Source organism: Gopherus flavomarginatus, chromosome 3 (genome assembly GCF_025201925.1).
Source record: "Gopherus flavomarginatus isolate rGopFla2 chromosome 3, rGopFla2.mat.asm, whole genome shotgun sequence".
Classification (NCBI taxonomy): domain Eukaryota; kingdom Metazoa; phylum Chordata; order Testudines; family Testudinidae; genus Gopherus; species Gopherus flavomarginatus.
The window spans coordinates 25,429,318-25,451,758 of NC_066619.1; the positions used below are offsets into that span (position 1 = coordinate 25,429,318).

The 22,441-nt window shown below is 41.0% G+C and overlaps 1 protein-coding gene across 5 annotated transcripts in view; it reads left to right on the forward strand.

The window, feature by feature from the left end:
* The window catches only part of RAI14 (retinoic acid induced 14), a 148,622-nt gene extending 129,282 nt beyond the window's left edge, over window positions 1-19,340 (forward strand). For 2 of the 5 annotated variants that reach the window (XM_050943774.1, XM_050943773.1), the window contains 11 exons: window positions 1,967-2,073; window positions 4,467-4,645; window positions 5,459-5,487; window positions 6,481-6,567; window positions 7,092-7,178; window positions 7,888-7,945; window positions 8,586-8,704; window positions 9,203-10,732; window positions 12,284-12,433; window positions 17,555-17,620; window positions 17,887-19,340. In XM_050943774.1, the coding sequence (XP_050799731.1) occupies window positions 1,967-2,073; window positions 4,467-4,645; window positions 5,459-5,487; window positions 6,481-6,567; window positions 7,092-7,178; window positions 7,888-7,945; window positions 8,586-8,704; window positions 9,203-10,732; window positions 12,284-12,433; window positions 17,555-17,620; window positions 17,887-17,964 (2,490 nt within the window). In that variant the 3' untranslated portion in view covers window positions 17,965-19,340. The remainder of the gene's footprint in view (window positions 1-1,966; window positions 2,074-4,466; window positions 4,646-5,458; window positions 5,488-6,480; window positions 6,568-7,091; window positions 7,179-7,887; window positions 7,946-8,585; window positions 8,705-9,202; window positions 10,733-12,283; window positions 12,434-17,554; window positions 17,621-17,886) is intronic. The other 3 variants (XM_050943777.1, XM_050943776.1, XM_050943778.1) reach the window with 3 other exon arrangements.
* Window positions 19,341-22,441: the final 3,101 nt, after the last annotated feature.

The window sequence follows — 22,441 nt, forward strand, 5'->3', positions numbered from 1 at the left end:
AGATAATGTGAGCACCATGCAAGACACAAACTATCTTATTTATACAGATAAAAGGGCGAGCACTTAACAAGATAACAAAGGAAGCAGAATCTGATAAGTTTACCTGGGCTAGGCATGCATATCTTATTTCCTTACTAACTATTACCGATCTTCTGTTAATGTTTTGCCATTAGCACCCTTGTTTATGCCTAATGTTTCTTTTCCTGGCACCTGTATTTCAACATTTCTTATTTCTGCTTAAAGGTACATACAACATTTCTTTAATCCATTCTTATTTTTACAATATTATTCGTTCTGCTTTCACAGGTCACAGCTATAGTGAGCCCTTGGGCATTAAATGTATCTTGAATTTGAGGCGGTGAATCACCTCTTGTGTGGCATAGATCGTTATTATAAAGCACACTCTGGACTGCACCCTTGTGCTTGCCCCGCTAACACACAACCCACTCCACATGGAACTTGTATATACTCAGGGGTGCTGGAACAATTCTTATAGCGGGGGCGCTGAGAACCATTGACACAAACTCTAAACCCTGTATATGATGGAAACTGCTTCAAGTCACAGCGTGCTGCAGCACCCCTATTTCCAGCACCTATGTGTATACACAGTGACATTGAATACTTGCTCATGTTGTTGAGTCTGGAATTAAGGGTTTGTATTATCATGTTGGAGGGATTGATGTTCCCTGTGCCGCCTTATTAGCTGGAGGTAAGGGAAGCTCTTTGTGGTGGTGTGGAGTTTTTTGCTTTCAGTGGAAACATGCTATGTGGACATGAGGGTATGGTTAAAGAGTGCCCCAGGACTTGGCATGTCTTTTCTCTTCAGTGTTTGTGGGAGTGGAAAGAAATATCATGCTTAAACCTTCCTGTTAAACAAAGTTTTTGTTTACGGACTAGCTAACAAGAGACTGAATAATGTATATCCATCTATATATCTTAGGCCCTTTTATTGCCTTGGATGTCATTACCATAGCATCTGAGCACCTTTCTATCTTTGACGAGCTGGCTTCACAGCAGCCCTGTGAGCTAGGGAAGTGTTGTTATCCTCACTTTATAGATGGAGAACTGAGACACAAAGACACTAAGTGCTTTGCCCTAGGTCAGACAAGACATTTGTGGTGGAGCAGAAAATTGAACCCACATCTTCCAGGCTAGCACCCTATCACTGGACCATCTGTCTCTGAATCCATAGAGACATTGTAGATGGAGTCTACTTTTGCTGGCTGTACTCTGTATCCTTAAGGTTTCAGAGAAGTTAATTTAAAGTAGAGTAGCCACCATGACACGTCCATGGACAACAAAAATCACTGAGTGGCATCCAAGCTTTTGAGGTTCTCCTAAAAAATTATATGTTGCATGACAAAAGACTGGTGGCGTTCCAGAGTTCAGGCATAAAACACTCATCCATGCTGTCTGAACTCAATATCATTTCTCCAGTCAGAGAAACTTCTTCCTTCCCACGTGCTGTACCTGGTATTGGGTCTGTCACAAAACTTATACTTAGAATTTGTCTCACTTGAAGACTTGTCTAGTGTGAAACCTTGACCTTTTGATTTTATTTCCCTAATTAGTGTTTAAACTTACCACTTATTGTGGAAATATTTCTTTAGAAATTAAATGACTTATCTAGTACCTAAGAGACCTGCTGTGTGACCCGCTGTAGAGTTAACCAAAGAGCAAAGGGAGAACCGATAACCTGCAGCATTCCTAAAGCTGTGCTGACTGATATCTCTGTGGATGCTCAGGCAGGGGATTAAATTAAGCCAAATTACATTGCTACTTGTTTCATAACAAACGAAAGAAGAAAAATCCATTATTTATGAAGGGGAAATTGTACTGGATATGCCTTACAATTCATGCCCTGTAGCAGCAAGGTCATAATTAACATTTATAATTAACTGGGGGTTGTTTTTTTGGGGGGTGGATGGATTCACTTTTGTTCATAGTTTTTTAAATGTGTTCCTAGGATGGGAATATACCCTTACTGCTCGCCGTACAAAATGGCCATGCTGAGATATGTAAACATCTTCTGGATCATGGAGCGGACATCAATTCCAGGGACAAAAATGGAAGGTACAGCGAAATAGCTTTGTTGTATTAATGAATTCCATGATATTGACCTTTTGAAATGAAGTTTTTTTCTTTTTTCATCATACTTCCCCAGAACTGTCATTAATAGTAAACACTGACAATTGTATAAGAGGTGTCACCTGGCTGTGAGAGAAGGCTTGGTGCGTGTGCGGAGAGTTGTGGCTAAAGTAAAATTTGAAAGGGACCAGCTGGCCCCTTTATGACAGTCTTCAGACTTCCAGAGTGGTGTAAAATGGGAGCAAATCACAGTTAAGTGTCCCTCCTACAGGAATTTGGCCAATAACATTCATATACGCTCTTTTGAAGGCTGCTTGGTTTTCTCCACTGGATTTTTCCCATGTCTGACTTGAGTCCACATTTCCAAGTTGGCTCCAGTAACTACAAGACATGTTTCTAGAAGGCTTTTTCCTATCTAAAAGGCCACTGAAGTACAGTGATGATCAGATGCTGGAAAACTGCAAGAGCAGACACAGCAAAGGACTCCACGATGGAAATGCTGGCTTCTCTATAGCTGCACTATTTAGTAATATGTTGAATGTTTTTAGGCTCCTGATTTGTCAAAATTGCTTTTTAAACAAGAGTATCCCGTGAGCATTTCCCCACTTTTTCTTTTTACAGTTTTGTTGATGGAATTTACATGTTTTTAAATGTATGAACTGTTTTATAAACCAGTATTGAAATTGCCACAGCAAAATGGATTGCCAAAGAGCTTTGGCATTTACACTTTGTAATGCTCGATAAGATGATTTAGAGCACTTTACTATTCTGTGGCAGCATATGGGAAAAATAAGAGCTAGCCCTTACTTTGGACTGATACAGACTAAGTGCATTAGAGCAGTGTTTTGTTCTCAGCTTTTCTAAGACGAAAACTAGCCCCTTTGTCCAGTTGCTGAATGACCTAGTCCTTGTTGTGTGAGCCTACGGTGCTGTCCACTCTGAGATCTCTCTACCTTTTGCTCACTGGCTTTCTGTTGACTCTATGGAAACTCTTGAAAGTTCATTGTCCACTTGTGTGAGAGCATTTTCATTTTTTTAGAAAACATTAACAGTGAATAAAAGGGAGGAAGATGGTACTAAATGAGAAACACTGGTCTTCTTTTTGCCCTCTCCTCTTATGAAGACTAGCTGAATGTATTATATATCAAATTTTGCAGATCTATATCTATCTATCTATCTATCTATATTTATATCTATATCTATATCACTAACTTATTATGTAAGCTCTCTTAGTATGAAAAAATAAAAATTGGAGTTGTCCAACTTGGATGTCCTGTCCAAATTCCAATTGGACAATTACACTGCCCGTCTAAAATCATCTCTGCAATTTCATTTAAATATGATATTCTGCACTTTCCTCCCTTCCACTACTATTTTAACACACAGCAGTGCAACTACCATCTTCCCACCATGCTTCTGCCCCCACGTGTTGGGTGAAAGAATTGCTGTATTCTTTTGACAAATATGGAAGGAAACAATTCATTGCTATGATAGTGTTTGCCAGTGTTCTCGTCTGTTTCTTTCAAAGCACAAACTAAAAAACACCCATCTATTAGACCTATTTTCAAGTTGAGGGCAGAGTATTTTTCACAGGAGGGTAAACAGATGCTAGTATGCGGTAAAGTACTTTTGATAAAACTCTTCATCCCTGCAAATAACTTGGAAGGATTTTAAAAAAATACAGTGTGCTGCTGCATGCAATCCACTATTCCAAGCTCTTAACGCTGTTTGTAGGTTGCCTAGCCTTGGATTTGGGATTGACTGCTAAGTCTTTTGTGGGATAACAAGATATTTGGTTTTCTAGAGGAGATTTGAGCTGTCCTCCCTAACTATGCCTCTTATTTGTTCTCACAAGGGGCTTTTCAATTTATTTTGCTTTGGGGCTGAAATGAGTAAATCTCCATGATAGTATCTGCATTCATTTAAAAGCAATGAGTGAAATGCAGCTGTATTCGAATAGATGCTCTTGTACTGCACCATGACTCTCAGGGCTGTAGTTTGATCTTGACTCTGGCATCTGACAGACTTTCTAATCAGAAGCTGCTTCTGTGCCACTCCTTTTGAGAACTGGACAACCTGGTGATAAAAGCTGCCAGTCAGGTACCTCCTCTTGGAAGTGCAGTGATGAGATGTAAGATGAAGCAAGGTTCAGAATGCCGAATTCCTCAAAAAAACCCTGGGAGTTAGGTGGGGGGAGCAGGGGCAGGTGTGTGAGGAGAAATGAGGAGAGAAATTGTGCATGTTGATTTAAAAAAAAAATATTGGATTTTATGTATGTTTGTCCATGACACAGGATGTTTTCCCTGCAAAAGTCATATGATGAAGCTACAGCCCTAAGAGTAGAATCTTCACACTTGGGCTCTGTGTGTTTTCTCTAGAACAGCTTTGATGCTGGCTTGTGAAGCTGGAGGCCTTAACATTGTGGAAACCTTGATTAGAAAGGGTGCTGACTTCAGCCTTGTAGATGCCCTTGGACATGATGCCCTACATTACTCAAAGCTCTCTGAGAACGCCGGGATTCAGAGCCTCCTCCTGTCGAAGATCTCTCCAGATGCCGGTATGGGAGAGGAAATAATGTGTCAGTTTTAACTGACCAGATCTGTTTTCAACAAGAAGTGAATTTCCTTTTTGTAATATATTGAAATAAGCTAGTTCTCGCAGCTAATGAGCATGGCTGTTTAACTAAGCACTGCACGCAGTTTGCTAGGTCCCTCCCAAAATGCAGAAGTGATCCCTGCTCCAAAAAATGTGTAAGCTAGTATCGCAGGGGGCTAGCAAAGCAATAGGGAGCAGCTACGAGGAGGAGGAACAGGGGGAAATTATTGCAGTAACATAGCAAGGGCTAGCACACAGCATGGAGTTGGACCTTTTATTCTGTGAAGGGAATAAATTAAAGTTCTTAGCTGGCTAATTTTGTTTATGCTTCCCAGTGATGGATGTCATGGAGAGGCTCTAATGTAGAGAGGAGAGTGGCCATGTGGACTCTGTCAGGAAGAGTATTCCAAGTACACCTCTACCCCGATTATAATGCGACCCGATATAACACAAATTCGGATTTAATGCGGTAAAGCAGCGCTCCGGGGGTGTGTGTGTGCGTGTGCCGATGGATCAAAGCAAGTTCAATATAATGCGGTTTCACCTATAACGTGGTAAGATTTTTTGGCTCCCAAGGACAGTGTTATATGGGGGTAGAGGTGTATGTAGGCAGCATGAAAGAAATGCACAAGACTTGTTGAAGAAGCAGACAAATGGGATATCCAGGCTGGCATTGCAGGCAGTCAGGGGTGGGGTAGGGCCACGCAAAGACATTATTTCTTTTTTTCTTAATGGTATTTAACATAAAACACTTTTTCCCCTCTCTGTTCTACAGATATGAAGTCACCAACAAAGCCAAAGCAGGTATTTGTCTCTTACGTTGCTTGAAAATATTCAGACTATACGGGTTTGTAACTTACTGTGAAAATGATAAATGGCATATGCTTAAAAGCACTAATAAATGTCACTCTGAGATTTACCTGTAATTACAGTGTTCTCTAGTATGAATGTTCAAGTTGCTCATAGTAGAAGCATGTTGCAGAAACATATTGCTTTAATAAGCTATTTTTTTAACATGGCCTCTTACAAGATTCAATAGCCAATCAGCTTTGGGGAGGCAAGAAAAGGGTGCTTGGGGGGAAGGGTGTGGTTCTGTGGTTGGGAAGAGGAAGCACAAACTCTTGTGGAAAAACTCAGAATTTCAGCCCCAAGACTGGACTTTCTTACACCTTGATTATGGAGACAAGCAGAGGCAAAGCTTTTTAGATTTTCAACATGAAACACACATTCCAAGGTTACAAGGGGTATTGCTGGGTTGCCCTTTGCGGGAGATCCCAGGGGTGAAAATCCCACCAGGTTGAAGCAATAAAAATGCCCTAATAGCACTTATTAGGGGGATAGTATTTTGGAGGGTGCACACCCCACTAAAGTGAGAAACCATGGAGTGACTGATTCAGGCACTCCCCTTATGGAAGCAATAAGTCTTTCAAGCTGTCCAAACACAAGAGAGGTGGACGGAGAGGAAAAATAATGTCCATTCATGGTCACTTAATTAAGCCGTGAACAAATGAAGTATTTGAGATTACTAGTAAATGCTAAACCTCTCATCAGCTTGTGCTTTTTCACTAAATCTTTTTGTTTTTGCTGAAGCATGAATTGCAAGGGGGGCAGGGGTCATCCTTGTCTTCAAGCATGTCTAGTATCTTGCCTATTATAGCAATGCAGTTATTGTGGAGAAGATTGAATGAAACAAGAAACAGTCCCCTCAAGTTATGTGGGATTTTTAATAAAACCACTTACTCAGACTTTACTAACCAAACTAACACACTTCCATTCTCTGGCCTGTGAAAATTTCAGCATGACCAAGTCTCTAAATTAAGTTCAGAAAGAAGTGGAACTCCAAAAAAACGCAAAGCCCCACCTCCTCCTATCAGTCCTATCCAGGTAAAGAAAAAGTCCAAGTTTGAACATTTTGATATTTGTAGTGGGATGGGAAAGATCTACAGCATAATGCGAATGATGCTGGCAACATTTGCTCTGTGTTGTTTTATATGTCTGTCTCATGTGTCGTGAGTAGATTTTTTTTCCTGAGGTTAGGATGACATCTTGAAGGCTACTAGAAATGTGGCATGGTGTAAAAGCTGCACATAAAGGTGGTCTCTTGAAAGGTAAAGGTCGTCTCTTTTGATGAATGGCTTAAAATGCACTTCCACGTACAGATAGCTGTAGAAATCCAATAAGGGGAGAGAGCAGGCAAGATATATAATATAGGATGGAATTACAGTTTAAGAAATAGGTTATTAAACTGAAACATTGCACATGTCTGGAAATAATGCATGTGTGCTGCTGGCTAAGAACAGCATTGAGTAATTAGGTTTGCTCTTTGGTGCTAACACAGAATTATTGCATATGTTAACACAGGCAGTAGAACTCCCTAATATATACACACACACACACTTCTTTTGCAGTTTAGTGATTTGTCCTCTCCACGTTCAGCAACCTCAACTCCAATTGCTGGAAAAGGACAGGCGTTCTTCGCCGAACAAGTATGCAAGGTAGATTTGCTCTTGCTGTTCAGTTGCTTTAACAAACTTTGGCTGTATTTCAGGGGATAAAAATATAGAACTTTGATAATACACATCAGTGACTGGGAGATCCACTGTGAATGGTTGAATTTTGAGAAATAAATGGTTTGTAATGTGTATAAAATCAAAGGGCGTATGCTTTGTAAACTTATTTTGATATTTTCTTTCAGTGAATGTGGTGGTAATTCACAATAAAGGAGTAAATGTTTTGCATCTTAACACTAGAGTAGTAAGTTATTTAGTGCTAACAAAGTGTCTGCCACTGTTCATTACATACAGTAAAGACAGTTCTTGTCCTAAAGATTTCACCGGGATGAGTAGCCTCTTGCTTCTGTGTGATTTCAGCCTATGTTACTGAAGTCTGTAGTCCTTTGACATTTTAAATATACAGTACCTTGCACACTACTTTGCCTAATTTGGTGCATAGGCAAAGACTTTCAAAACTGCCTGAGGGAATGTGGATGCCCAGGTCACATTAATTTTAATGGGAATCAGGAGGCCAAATCTCTTAAGCTAATTTAAAAATCTGGCCCCTAACTTTTAAAGAATGTTGTTTGGAACAAGATAGACCCCAGAGCAAAGAGCCATCCATTCTATGGGGCTTGACCTCATTCCATATTCATTTCTGTGAAGTCTAGAACTTCTTGAAGTGAAAGGATTGTCTCCTTGTGTCTCACAGGAAGAGATCAGCTCCATTCAGCGAGATAACAAGGATAGACTGAGTGACAGCACTACAGGTAAGGTGAATAATAAAGCCTTCTTTAATTCTCAAAGCTTATTCTTTTTATCAACTGTCTTTTTTAGAACCATTTAAACGTAGGAATAACGGTAATGGTGTTAGAGAATGGTTTTAGCATTCTCACTCTTTGAAAAAAACTGATATACCTACCAGTGATTAAACAGTTTTTAGAAATCTAGCTAGAAATAATTCCTTCATTTGGCATATTAATGGCCTCCCTCTGGGACACCTGGCATTGCCCTCTGTCGGAAGACAGGATACTGGGCTAGATGGACCTTTGGTCTGACCCAGTATGGCCGTTATTATGAAAAAAACAAGTGCACTCCATCTCAAAGTTGTAATAATTTTAAATGAAAGGATATATATGGAGATATTCCTATTTCATAGAGCTGGAGGGGACCCTGAAAGGTCATTGATTCCAGCCCCCTGCCTTCACTAGCAGGACCAAGTACTGATTTTGCCCCAGATCCCTAAGTGCCCTCCCCGGCCCCAGGATTGAACTCACAACCCTGGGGGGTTTAGCAGGCCAATGCTCAAACCATTGAGCTATCCCTCCTATAGATAGTTCCTGCTTTTGCTGCAGTCACTAAGTCATCACTTCAGTTGTTTTAAATAGTTTAAAACCATTTATTTTAAAGGTGCTGATAGCTTACTGGATGTAAGTTCTGAAACTGACCAGCAAGATCTGCTTGTATTGTTGCAAGCAAAAATTGCTTCTCTAACACTACACAATAAGGAGTTACAGGACAAATTACAGGTATGTATTACATTTTTGTGCCTAATTCAAAGCAAAGGGGATCTTTCAGTTCTTGAATAGTAGAACAAAGAACTACTTTGTTTTGTAGGGATGTGCTGTGAAGATAAATTAAGACAATTTGTAGGTAGTAAGAGTTTCAAGAAATCAGGAGAAAGCTTTGTCTTTGAATATTAAATCATTGTTTACAGTTCTCATTTTTCCCATAAATTAGTTGACAGCCTTTTTTTTAAGATGGAGTGAATTATTTCAGATCTCTGGCTAATGATTGAGGGTTTTCAGAATTTTAACTCTCATAGCTTTTGATCTTTTTTGTGCTACAGAAATCGTCCCAGTATTTAGATGATCTTAGCACCTAGTATCTTCATTTGCATGCTGAGCTCTGCTGAAAATCTATCCCACAATGTTTTCATTGTCCATCTCTGTAGAGCATAGTAAGAATTCCTTACGTAATCTACTCAGTAACATATTGTTTTATAAACACTAATGCTTTTAATGCAGGAAAAAGCACCCAGAGAAACAGAAATGGATTCCACCCTAGATTCCTATCATTCCACCCAAACAGAATTTGATCAGTCAGTGGACAAACAAAGTCAAACCTCAGCCCAGGAGCTAAAATCATCCTCATTAAATGCAACACAAACTGAAGAGAAGTCAACAAACAGTGAGGTAAAAATTAAGCATCTACAGGAAGATTTAAAGGATGTACAGAGGAAATTAGATAATTCCGAAGCAAAAAGAAAGTACTTAGAGACCCAACTTCAGTCTAGAATCCCAGAAACAATTCATTTAAACAGTGCAGATATTTCAGAAAACAGCTGTGATCTTAGCCAGAAACTTAAAGAAACCCAATGCCAGTATGAAGAAGCTATGAAAGAGGTCTTGAATGTACAAAAGCAGATGAAATTGGGTCTTGTTGCTTCTGAAAACAAAGATACTTATGCAGATGTCCAAGAACTGAGGGTTACATGTGAGGAAATTGAAGTGCTAAAGCAAGAACTCAAGAAAGCTTTAGAGGAAAGTGAAAGGCATAAAAAGAAAGTGAGAGAGCTACAGGAAAAACTTGAAGAAAGAGAGCAGAATGTTGCTAGCAGAATGTCTGTGGAAGAATGTGAGGAAATAAAAAGTTCTTATTGTTCAATAATTGAGAACATTAACCAAGAGAAAGCTTTGTTAATTGAGAGATACAAAGAAGGGCAAGAAGAAATCAAAAGACTACAAGACAAGTTAAATCAGTTGCAGTTGGAATCCAGTGAGGAACCTCGGGAGATGAAAGAAGCAAGGAATAGAATGATAGATGACCTACACAGACAAGTTAGTGAGCTGTCTCGGTTGTACAAAGAAGCACAAACAGAGCTTGAAGATTACAGGAACAGGAAAGCATTAGAGGATGTTGCTTTGGAATACATTCCTAGAGATGAGCATGAGAAACTGATGCGGGTAACAAATTCATTGAAAGATAAAGCTGAAGATGCATTATCTGACATGAAGTCCCAGTACACACAGGTATTAAATGAAGCAGCACAGCTCAAGCAACTGATAGATACTCAGAAACAGAACTCTGTACCAGTTGCTGAGCATCTTGAGGTGGTAACTGCTCTCAGGTGTACATCAAAGGAAATGGAGGAAGAAATAAATGAACTTAGGGAAGAGCTTATTAACAAGGAAACTGAGCTAAGAAGTCTGCAGAAGGAATTGTTGGAGGAAAAAGCTGCAATTAATGAAGCAATGGTGCCCAGAGCTTCATATGAAAAACTCCAGTCATCGTTAGAACGTGAAGTTAGTATTTTGTCATTCAAACTAAAGGATTTAATGAAAGAGAAAGAGAATGTGTCCTTAGATGCTGCACAATTGAGAAATGAAGTTTTGCAATTAAAAGGGGAAAAAGAAGGTGCTCAAACTCTCCTTGAGGCCAAGGAGCAGGAAATAAATGGACTTTACCGTAAGTACCATCAAGCTCAAGAAGATCTTCTTGACATGAAAAGACGTGCAGAAAGCTCGTCAAAGCTGGAAGAAGATAAAGATAAAAAGGTTAGTAATTCATTAAAGAGATTGGGTTTCCTGAATGTTTAGACCTTGTAAAATAATTTGAGTAATGGATGCAGTTCACAGCTCCATATTAAACAAAGTGTCACGGAGTATAACTTTTGAGTACATCTTTCTGTCTTGTAGTCTAAGGTCCCAGAATCCCATCTTTAATACTGATAAAAGCTTGTTTGGCTAAATATATATTTGACCCTGCGGAGGTCCCCACAAGGAGAGCTGCATGATCTGTCACTGTCAGGTGAAATCGTATGTGGCCCGGTTGCCTGAGTGCTTGGACTCCTATTTTGAAATGATGGAAGTGGGAGTTAGAATGGTGAGAGATCCACAGGGAGAGAGGTTTTGCAAACCTAAATAAAGATGCACAAGTGACCAAAGATCCTACAGTTTTTATTTTACCCAGATAATTTCACCCATCCCTACTCATCTTTTTCCATAACTGGGATATCTGAGAGCACAGAGTTCTTTTAATAGAAAATGGGCCACAGATGTGGTAGCTGTCTTCATAACATTCTGCTGGCTCTAGACTTGACCCAAGCGAGCTGCATTTCTGTCTTCAGACATCGATGTATTCAGAGTCTGTGCCCATAGCATCAGTAAACGCAATACCTCAGTGGTGTAAATATTGCTTCACATAGATTTGTTAAAGCAATGTGTTTCCATTTGGAAACGTGAGATTTCTGTACAAAAGCAGATTTGCTAGCAGAAACTGAATGCTTAAAATGATCAGGATGATGGAGGGAAATTTGACAGTGAGCCAAGAGGCTTCGGCAGGGACAGAGCCAGAATGGTGGGGGAGATGTAGTCAGGAAGAAGAGTAGCATGCCAGAGATTTGGGGGGGAAGGAAATAGAGCTAGAAAGGTAAGTAGGAGAGAGACAATTTCTGGGAGAGGCAGATGGAGAGAGCAGCCAGCTGGGAGGACACACATCTGCATGCAGACCTCCCAGTACTGGTGAGGAGCTAGAACTGCCTGCTGGCTTGCAGGATAGGGAGGAGGCACTGCAGAGCTAGCTGAGAAAGAGCTACAGCCCAGCCATCTTTGTGTAGACCAGGGATCAGCAGCCTTTGGCTAGCTTGTTTACCTGCCGTGTCCACAGGTTCGGCCAATCACAGCTCCCAGTGGCCCATGGGGGCGCCGCTCCAGGCCAATGAGGGCGGCGGAAAGTGGCAGCCAGCACATCCCTTGGCCTGCACCGCTTCCTGCCGCCCCGATTGTCCTGGAGCGGCGACCGGTGGCCAGTGGGAGCCATGATTGACCGAACCTGTGGACGTGGCAGGTAAACAAACCGGCCTGGCCACCAGCGTGCTTACCCTGGCAGGCAGCGTGACAAAGGTTGCTGATTCCTGGTGTAGACAAAGGGTTGCAGCATGGTGGGAGCATTACAACCCTTTGTTTACCAAGTAGGTGCCTTGTACCTCAGATCAGGTAGGGATGCTTTTTCAGAATCCAAAAGAAAAGGCACAAATGTTCTCTAAATAAAACATGGCAAAACAGTATTTCTTGCATCCTTTCACATGGACCTTTTTTCCTTGATAGATCAATGAGATGTCCAAGGAAGTTAGCAAGTTAAAAGAAGCATTGAACAGCCTTTCTCAGCTTTCCTACTCAACCAGTGCACCCAAAAGACAAAGCCAACAACTGGAGGCATTACAGCAACAAGTGAAACAGTTACAAAATCAGTTGGCTGTAAGTGTGGGTTTCTTAACTGATAAACTCCGGCTGCTCTCATTGCTAATAGGATGTGAAGCGTTCCTTTCGGTGTTTCGTATGCCCCGTTAAAGTGAAGCACAACCACTGAGTACAAGAAATGGATGCTCAATGCAATAAAGTGAACCCTTCAAAATGTGCTATAACTGATAGCTGTGAATTCTTGTTGTTGTCACAGCAATGCACTCTTTCAGCAATAATACAAAACTGAGTTACTGTGTTGCAGTATATCCCCAGAGGTCTCACACTTAGATCAGTCAACTTCACTCCATTTTCCGCTCTGGAGATATAGGAAATAGTGCAGCAATTCCCAAGAGACTGCATATACAGTATGCAATGCTTAAGCTACTGTGTTGAAGTTAAGCATTAATTGGATTGATAAAATAATGATGGCACCTGCAAAGCACATGTCATCACATCTCAGTACATTTGTCCATTTTGCTGTGTCACAGCTAAACTAAACTATAGCAGAAATGAGAGTTTAGAAAGCCACAGCTTTAAATGGATATCCAAACCACTGAGATGCTGGACTATTACATTAAAGTTTAGTAGTTGATCCAAGATGTTATAACTGTCATAAAATGGGGTGTACTTGTGTGCCGTGACTCATTAGTACATAGCCACTTTGCACTGGGTTTGTGTGTTGCTCAGAAAGGTGCAGATTTAGTCATCAGTTAAAATCTTTTTAAAAAATAATTAAAAACTAAAATAAGCCTGATATTTTTGGAAGAAATAATCTTGTGACAAGTTTCTATCCAAAGGGCCCAGTCCAGTAGAACGTGAATACTTCCAAGCTGGACAGAGCCCCAAAGCATTTTTTAAACCACAAAAAGCTCTTGCTGTGAGTTATGGAGCTGCCCTGGCAGTGCTTGAAGTGGGTGTGTTGAGAGACTTGCCAGGAGTTGAAGACCTCCTCTCCTCCCACTCCCCCAAATAAAAAAAGTTAAGAATTGAGCCTGGTTGCTGAGGAGCACACTTCAGGCATAGTCTTACCAAAGCTGCTTCTCCCAGATTATGAAAGACATCTCCCCACCCCATCCTCACCCCAAACACACATCTTCTTTTTTTCAGATCTCTTTAAGCACCAAGCTCAGGGGAGGAAAGCTCTTGTATTTGAGTTCCCAACCCGCTGAGTTGCACAGGTGCCTATTCTTCCTTCTCCCCAGTCAGGCAGTGGGAGTTGGGGCTAGAATTAGTCCCTTGTAGGAATGCTAGTGGGGCCAATGGATTTAGTAAATCATTTAAACAATAAAACACTTACGTCAATTAGCAGTGTCCATTCAGCCTGCACTTGTGCTGCATACAACCTAATGCTGCACTCTGAAGGCATATATTGCTGCACAGGCAAACTGCCCTCAGTTCCTTCTGTATCACCTCGGCCAGAACTGAGCTCTAGCGTGGCTGCCTTGTGCATGTGTCAGCGTGTTTTGTAATTGTTGTTTAGTTGAGTGTTTCTAGTTAGTGTTAGTTTATGTAAAATTAGATAGTTGAAAGGTTTCCGATTTTTCTCCCCCATTTCTGGAAACCTTATTGGGCCTGGCTGGGCATGTTCCAAATGCTGCCTCTCTTGTTAGGAAGTTATTCTGATCGGTGATGGCTAAGTGTTGCTGTTGCTTGGGAGAGTCCCATCTCTCCTAAAAGTGCAATTTTTGCTTGGCTCTAAAATCTAGAGTTCTGAATGAGGACCGGCTTTAGGGCGATTCCCAGGAATCGGGCCCCACGCCTAAGTGGGCCCTACAGCGTCCAGAAGAGGGGCTCCGCACCCTCCACCGAAGTGCCGCCGGAAACAGCAGCAACCGATTGAGCTGCTGCCAAATTGCTGCTGCTGTCTTTGTGGCTTTTCGGCGTCATCTCTTTCGAATCGGGCCCCGCATATCCTAAAGCCAACCTGCTCAGAATGATCAGGAGACCAAGCTGAAGATGATGATGGAGCACTCCCTTCAACTGGCTTCTGAGTCAGGTCAAGAGACCTTCACCCACCTGCCTCCATACATCTGTCCCCTGACAGCCCCAGTGCCCTTTCAGCTTTGGCTAAATTCTTGTCTGAGAAGGGGAAGATCTCAGAGGACTCAGGGAAGGCTCCAAAGAGGAGGAGCTCAGTCCTCCACCACAAGGAGCCAGCTCTGAAGAAGTCCTATATTCCTGCTAGATCTGTGGTGTCAAAGGCCTGGAATTCTCGACTCTGTACCATGGAGATGAAAGACTCTTCCTCTGGTACTGACGAAGCAAGGAGATCCTGGAGTACTTAGGAGAAACACAGGACTGACATGGCCCTGGTATCATCTGCTTCCAGATCAGCACAGATTACTTCATATTTAACAATGGTGCCTTCCCACTCTGCTCAGTCAGTACTGACAAAATTGAAGCATGCAACATTGTCCCTGGCACCTATGCACACCAAATCAATTGCTGCATCAGTGCTGACCCCCTCAATACCAAAGGAATCTGTTACTCCAGGGACTTGTGAGTGTTAGGGACCCACTACTTATGGGTACTGAACGATTCTCAGTACCGAGGGTGCCTGCTCAGGTCTCTGGGTATATACACCCTACGGGTCTCAAACTGCCCATAGATCATGCCTAGCTCAGTTCTCTGGCTTTCACAGAATCACCGAGCCTGCTAGAAAAAGATTCCAGAGGAAGAGAGCTTCCCACCCTCCATTCAGCAGGTACCCAATCAGCATCAAAACAGCAGTTTTGAAGGGTTGGATTGCTATCTTAGCCAGTCTATTCATCTACTGGTATTTTTTCCTAAACCACATAAACCTCAGTGGCAGACTTCCCTTCATACGTTAGATATATGATAGGCATTGGCCTTTTATCTGAATAGGACCAAGCAATTTCAGAAATCACCTAAACTCTTTGTCTCCAACGCAGAAAGATCTAAGGGGTCCACAATCTCTTCACAGACACTGTTGAACTGGATCTCTGTGTGTATTACTGCTTGCTATGATTAAGCTGGTGCTTTGCCTCCTCAAAGGATTTTAGCGCACACTACTAGATCACAAACAACTTCCACAGCATTATTCAAAAACATTTCCAGTGTCAGAGAGCTGCTATATGAGCTTCAGTGCATACCTTTTCTAAACACTGTGCCTTGGTCTGCACTGTCATGTCTGATGCAGCACTTGATTCTGCTGTACTGTGTTCAGTCTTAGACTTGATTCCAAAGGTTCCTTCTCCCTGAGGATACTTCTCGGGTGTCATCTGAAATGGAGTACCCATAGGGTGCTCCACTACCTGACCTCTTTCCCCTTTGCTTCAGACTGTTCTTGTTGGATGTTTGGCTAGAGAAGGAGCTGAGAGTGGTTTGCCTGCCCAGCTCTGCGTGACCTGGGAGTATAACATGAGATAGCATAGAGCACATCTACAGGCCAAATGGACGCTGCTAACAGAAAATCTTCTACCAATGGCTCAAAAGACACATGCACACCTGAAATGAAGCACCCATAGGGACACATTTAGAAGAACCACAGTTACTGCACAAGCTGAGTTGCCTTTTCTTCTGTTGACCTAACTACTGCCTCTTGGAGAGGAGGATTAACTACAGCAACGGGAAACCCCTCCCACTGCTGTAATGAGCATCTGTGCTGAAGCACTACAGTGGTGGTGTAGCAGTTTAAGTGTAGACATAGCCCTGCTTAGAAAGGAAGGCTTGTGGCCTCTTGCCCGAGTTCTGTAGGAGCCTCTCATCTCCAACTGCTTCCTTTCCTCTACTGCCTAACCACAAGAGCTGGGCTGGAAATGGTTTCCCCTTTCACACTGGGATGAACCAGAGACCTTTAAAAGTGGTGTTTTTTATGAGAGAGTGAGAGGCTGACACACCCTCCTACCCAAGAATAGCCAATAGCCTGGTGGTCAGGAAGCTTGCCTGGGATGTGGAAGTCCCTGGTCTGATTGCAGCAGAGTATGGATTTGCCCTGACCTCAGGCTACTAGCTATTGTGGGATTGGTGTCTCCTCTCTTTCGCCCCCGATAAGTTTAGGAAAGGAGTGGTATAATGTTAGGGTTGTATGGACCACTTCTCTCACCCTAGTTTCCAAAACAGAACTTCAGCTTTACCTGGGATATGGTTCTTGGGCCACAGCATTCTGTGACCACAGAAGAGGGGCTTGTGTTTGGCTGAATATGTAATTTGCCAGAGCACCATAGGACAGGACCCTTTTCAACCTCCTCTGCACTAAAAAATCTACTCATTGCTGACAAAGGGTTTTGGGCAATGGGTGCAGTTGTACTGTTGCTGAAAACAGTGGTTTAGCTTCTTTGCAGAAAAACAGCTACTGTTTCAGAAACTGCAACTGACTGTGGTTTGGTCCTGTCTGTCTGCAGCTAAACTATTTTGAGCACTGACATCAGCTACACTAGATACTTTCCTGGTGTAGATAAAGCTATAGCATCTTAGTGGACCATACGTTGCAAAGGGACTTATTTTGGTTGGCCTGATTGTAAAATACTGCTTGGTATACTGCAGGGGTCTCAAACTCAAATGACCACGAGGGCCACACGAGGACTAGTACATTGGCCCAAGGGCCACATTATTGACACCTCTCCCCTGCTCCCTGCCTGTTTGCCCTGCTCCCCGTGCCACTCCACGAAGTGGCTGGAACTTGGGGGACCAGGTGTGTGTGTGTTGCTGTTCCTCCAGGCACCGCCCCCAGCATCTCCCATTGGCCGGGAATAGGGAACCGTGGCCAATGGGAGCTGCTGGGGGCAGTGCCTGAAGCAACATCAACACAAACCCCCGTGCCTCTTCTCCCCTAGGTTCTGTCCCCTTCCGGGAGCAGCGTAGGGGCAGGGCAGGCAGGCATGGAGCCTGCCCTGCCCCTGGTGCACGCCAGGTTGGTGCCGCTCTAGGTAAATGCTGGGGAGAGGGCAAGGGGGCTGCAAGGAGCTCATGGGCCGCAGAAACTAACCTCGGGCCGCGTGTTTGAGACTCCTGGTATAACGCATGCCTGCAGATGAGCAAGATAGTTTTCTGATATAAGTAAAGATGCCATTTTATCATAGCTGTAGATATCCATGTGTTCTAAAATGAGATGTGGTGATTTTTTTAAGTGAATTTGCATGCATATTCCTTGACTTGTCATCTTACTATTTTTAGGAAACAAAGAAACAGCACCAGGAGATTGTATCAGTTTACAGGATGCATCTTCTCTATGCTGTGCAGGTATGATTGCATATTTCTCAGTCATGTATGGTATGCTGTGTTTTAATGTAGGAGGTCCCTTCTGCAAATCTATAATAAAAATAGCTTCTTATCTTTTGGTTACCCTATACAAAAAATCTGAATATTTAACAGAAATTTAAAGCAACATCCTCTTGGAAAAGATTGGGAGTTGGGGGGTTAGCATACTTTTAAAACTATTTCTGTCAAATTTTTGAACGAGTAAAAAGGTGCTAGAATTAAACTTACTTTTTCATCTTTCTGTCTAGGGTCAAATGGATGAAGATGTCCAGAAAGTCCTTAAACAGATTTTAACAATGTGCAAAAGCCAATCACAAAAAAAGTGAAACAAACTGTACTGAATCCTGTCGTGTTGCCATGGTGTTTAGCTAGGCTCACCTTAACACAAGATTTTAAATTGCCTACCTGCTGCTTTTTTTAATGAGCTGGATTTGTCTCTGCCAATCTTCCTGTTCAATCTATGTACTATGACCTAATGCATCCGCACATCTTCTCCTTTCCCACAAAGTTTTCAGAGTACTGTTTTCATATACAAAATGTAAGTATTTTTCAGAGCTGTTGTTACTTTGGCCACCCCAGATGTAAAGTGTGGTCCACAGTGTTGTGTTGTGCTTCACAGCTTCCTTCTTCAATATGAAGATGTTTTCAGGGAGGGCTACAGGTCCTAGCGTGCAACACTCCATCTTGACACAAATAGTCACACCTCCTGAGTAAAGGTGAAGTTCTCCATTCTGAGTCCTGCTCCTAGATATTGAAAAGGAGATGGAGCGATCTAGTCTGCTCAGTGTTTTTGCCCTTAGGCTCCTAGCATCTTGCCTGATGTGATCTTTCATTGGGCAGAGTTCATTCACCCATGTAGTAATGAACAAAAGCAGATATTTTTGCAGAATTTTGCTTCGTAAGCCAGAACATCAAGCAACTAAATTTACCTGTAATTTGTTTTATGTTTAACAAAATTAACGTGGATTACGAGTTACCATGCCCATTGTACACTGAGTATGTAAAATCCTTGCTGTACATCTTTATATTTAATTGCATTGTCTCAGTATTGGACACAATAGTTTATAACATAAACAAAACTCATTTAGAATGTAAAACCATAAATCAGATGAACCTCAGAAGTTCTGTACAAAATAACCCTTTTAGGTAGGTCAAGCTGTCTATGCAAATATTCACACTACTGTTGGCCATGGAGCTCAGGAAAAAAAAAAACCCATATGCTTCAAGGGAAACAAGGGATTCTAGTGAATGCAGGATGTTTACAGTGAGCGTCAATGTCTCACAATTCCTAACCTCACTTTTGTAAAGATCTGCTCTTCAATATATTTTTATTGGCCCTCCGATGAAATTTTTTTGTAACCAGATCATTTTGCTACATGGTGTTTGCATTAAACTATATTAACAAATATTTTAGGTAACCATGTTTAAGGCTCTGTTTTTACCCAAAGTATTCAGCTAGACTAGAGTAAAGCATAGTGAAGTATTGTCAGCTCAGAAACTGTATAAAATAATAGATCTGTCAGCATATCCAAGAGCATTGAAGTGTAAATGACAATTCATCCTGCTGTTTCATCAAATGCAGGAATACATGATACATTTGTGCTGTCATCTAGCAATAATTTCTACGAGTTTCTTGGGCAGGAGAAGGCATCATTGAAGCCTTTGTCTGTTTTTAAAAATTAAAAGTAGAATTGGAAATGCTTCATGTGGTAAAATGACAGTGTATAGTAGAGAACTATGGAAGAATATTTCTAAGAACGCAGTGCATTTAAGGGTTAAAACCATTCTACCTTGCAGTTTCAGTTACTGCATTGGTTTTATTTCTGTTGATGGAGATATTTCCAGAATTACGTAATCTATGAAGTTTATAGACTCCTAATTTGACAGAATCTACAGTGCCTCAGGTTAATTGGACACATAGTGCACTTACATCAGATAATTCCTAACAATGAGAGAGCTCAAATGGATTAAAAACTTTGCATCAGTTAGACTTTTCTGTTACTTTTCTTAGGTTGTTAAACTAATGCCTGTTAATTTTGGACAGTATTTTATAGTTAGACAATTTGGAAAATACTCCAAAGAAATGTGAAAGGACGTCTTTTCTGCAGCACTTAAAAATTTCAAGCATGCAAATGCTGCAAAGTTTAAAACTTGATGAACCATTTTGAAGTTTGCTGTTCAAATTTAGTCTTCTACCTTGTTTTGTTATGCATATTTATTACAATTATCTTTGTGAAATATTGAAAATTATATACTATAGCATAGCATTTGTTCTTGTATGTAATTTACAAAATGTTTCCTTATGCAGCAAATAAACTATTTCCATTTTTTCATCTTTGCTCTTTTTGTGCATTCAGCTAGAGGTTGTTTGTACTAGGGGAGATAATGCTATAGTACATGTTTCAGTTATATTAAACAATATAATATTACGGTTGTATAGTTGTCAAAATGTAAGTAGTTAAGCTTCTACTAGCTGTTTAATAAGGTTAAAGCTGTTTCTCAAACGGACATCCCCCTAGAAAAATGAATTGAAGAAAAGAAGGTAAGCCAAACAGTCAAGACACATTTATTTTCACATATCAAAATGCAGCCATCCAATGCCTACTGTATGCAATCAGTAGAACTACTGTGACCCAATCTAACAAATTAATAGCATCCCAGATTCCTCAAAACTAGAGCGCTCCCATCACCTCATCACACGCGTGCACACACAGAGCCTGGTGGTCTGTGTCCAACCACATCTGTCCTCTTCAACACAGGCCACTCCCTCAATGAATTTCACTTTCAAGACTCACTCTTGAATCACTGATAACATTGAAGATGTAACTGAAGAAGGCTAGTTCTGAAGTGTGGTTCTACCTTGAAGAGTGAATATGTAGAAATGTCACCTACTCAGGTTACATTTGGCCAATAAGCTGCAGGTTGGCCTCCCAGGGACTACTAGTGCACTTTGAAAATAGGGAAACCTTTGAGAAATCCTATAAAGTACCCCAGAATTGAATTTCATCTGAAATGAGAGTTGGCTAATTACATGTTGCAACATAGTTCTCTTTGATTACAGCTCGTTCATCGTATTTGTGAGTGCAAGCTGATTTGCTATGTGGTAGTCACAAGAAATAAAACTAAATAGTTTGTCCTTCATCCTTCAGTTCCTTCCACTTTTGTAGTCTGCTTGGATCATTCATATGCCCTTAGGAAATTAGTAACATGATGCTGCTGTAATCTTACAAATGTGTAGCAATTAATCTTTATTTCTAAGGAAATGATTGTATTGGAGCTGATTGTCATCTTCTGTATTTAGTGTTTATTTAGCAATCTACATTAGTATTTGAATTTTAGACTACCTCAGTTGCTCAACCAGTGGTACCTTAAAGTGCAGTTCTGCTCCATAGTGACTAAAAGTTGCACCAATTTACTCAACAGATTAAAAATCTGTATCTGTTCACTTCAGTGAATGAAAACAAGTTTTTACTCCCATTAACCCTTTGGTATAACAAGAATGGATGAGGGACCTGGATTTTATTCTTGCTAATGCATCAACAGAATTAATAATTCTGTCTTCCATTACACTTCAGCAACCCCACATTGGGGGCAGGGAGTTACACAAGTGCAACTGAGGGTAGCGTTTATCCTGCAGATTTCTTACTGTTGGAAGGGGGGGTGCACAAGCCAATCCAGAAGAACCCAGCTTAACTTTCAGATCCTAGGATGCATTTGTAAAGGGGGTAGCGTGAAAACCACCTTTTTCTTGTTAACTGAGGCAGTAGACCCACATTTTTACCGTGCTATGTGTTTGCTCATCCCAGCACAGGACTTTGAGACTTTCACAGGGATAAATTGACTCTTCATTTGTAATCAGTTTCATAATCCCTTTAGCTCGTTATTCCATAGTAATAAATTGCAGCAGAAATGGATTCAAAGTAGGGTTGTCAAGCGATTAAAAAGATTAATTGCGCAATTAATTTGGGCTGTTAAACAATAATAGAATACCATTTAAATATTTTTTGATGTTTTCTACATTCACAAATATACAGATTTCAATTACAACACACAATACAAAGTGTACAGTGCTCCTTTTATATTTATTTCTATTGCAAATATTTACACTGTAAAAACAAAAGAAATAGTATTTTTCAATTCACCTAATACAAGTACTGTCCTTCAATCTCTTTAATGAAAGTTGAACTTACAAATGTAGAATTATGTGCGGGGGAGGAAGTGATCACAAATAAAACAATGTAAGACTTTAGAGCCTACAGGTCCACTCAGTCCAACTTCTTGTTCAGCCAGTCATTCAGACAAGTTTGTTTACATTTGCAGGAGATAAAGCTGCCTGCTTCTTGTTTACAATGTCACCAGGTGTTTGCATGGCTCTGTTAAAGCCAGCGTCGCAAGATATTTACTTGCCAGATGTGCTAAAGATTCATATGTCCCTTCATGCTTCAGCCACTATTCCAGAGAACATGTTTCCATGCTAATAAGTGGTTCTGCTTGATAATGATCCAAAGCAGTGTGGATCAAAGCATGTTCATTTTCATCATCTGAGTCAGATGCCACCAGCAAAAGGTTGATTTTCTTTTTTGGTCATTCGAGTTCTCATCCTGCTTATTTTGGAAGGCACTTCAAATTCTTAAACCTTGGGTCGAGTACTGTAGCTGTCTTTAAAAATCTCACATTGGTACCTTGTTTGTGTTTTGCTAAATCTGCAGTGAAAGTGTTCTTAAAACGAACTACATGTGCTGGGTCAACAACGGAGACTGCTATAACATGAAATATGTGTCAGAACATGGATAAAATAGAGCA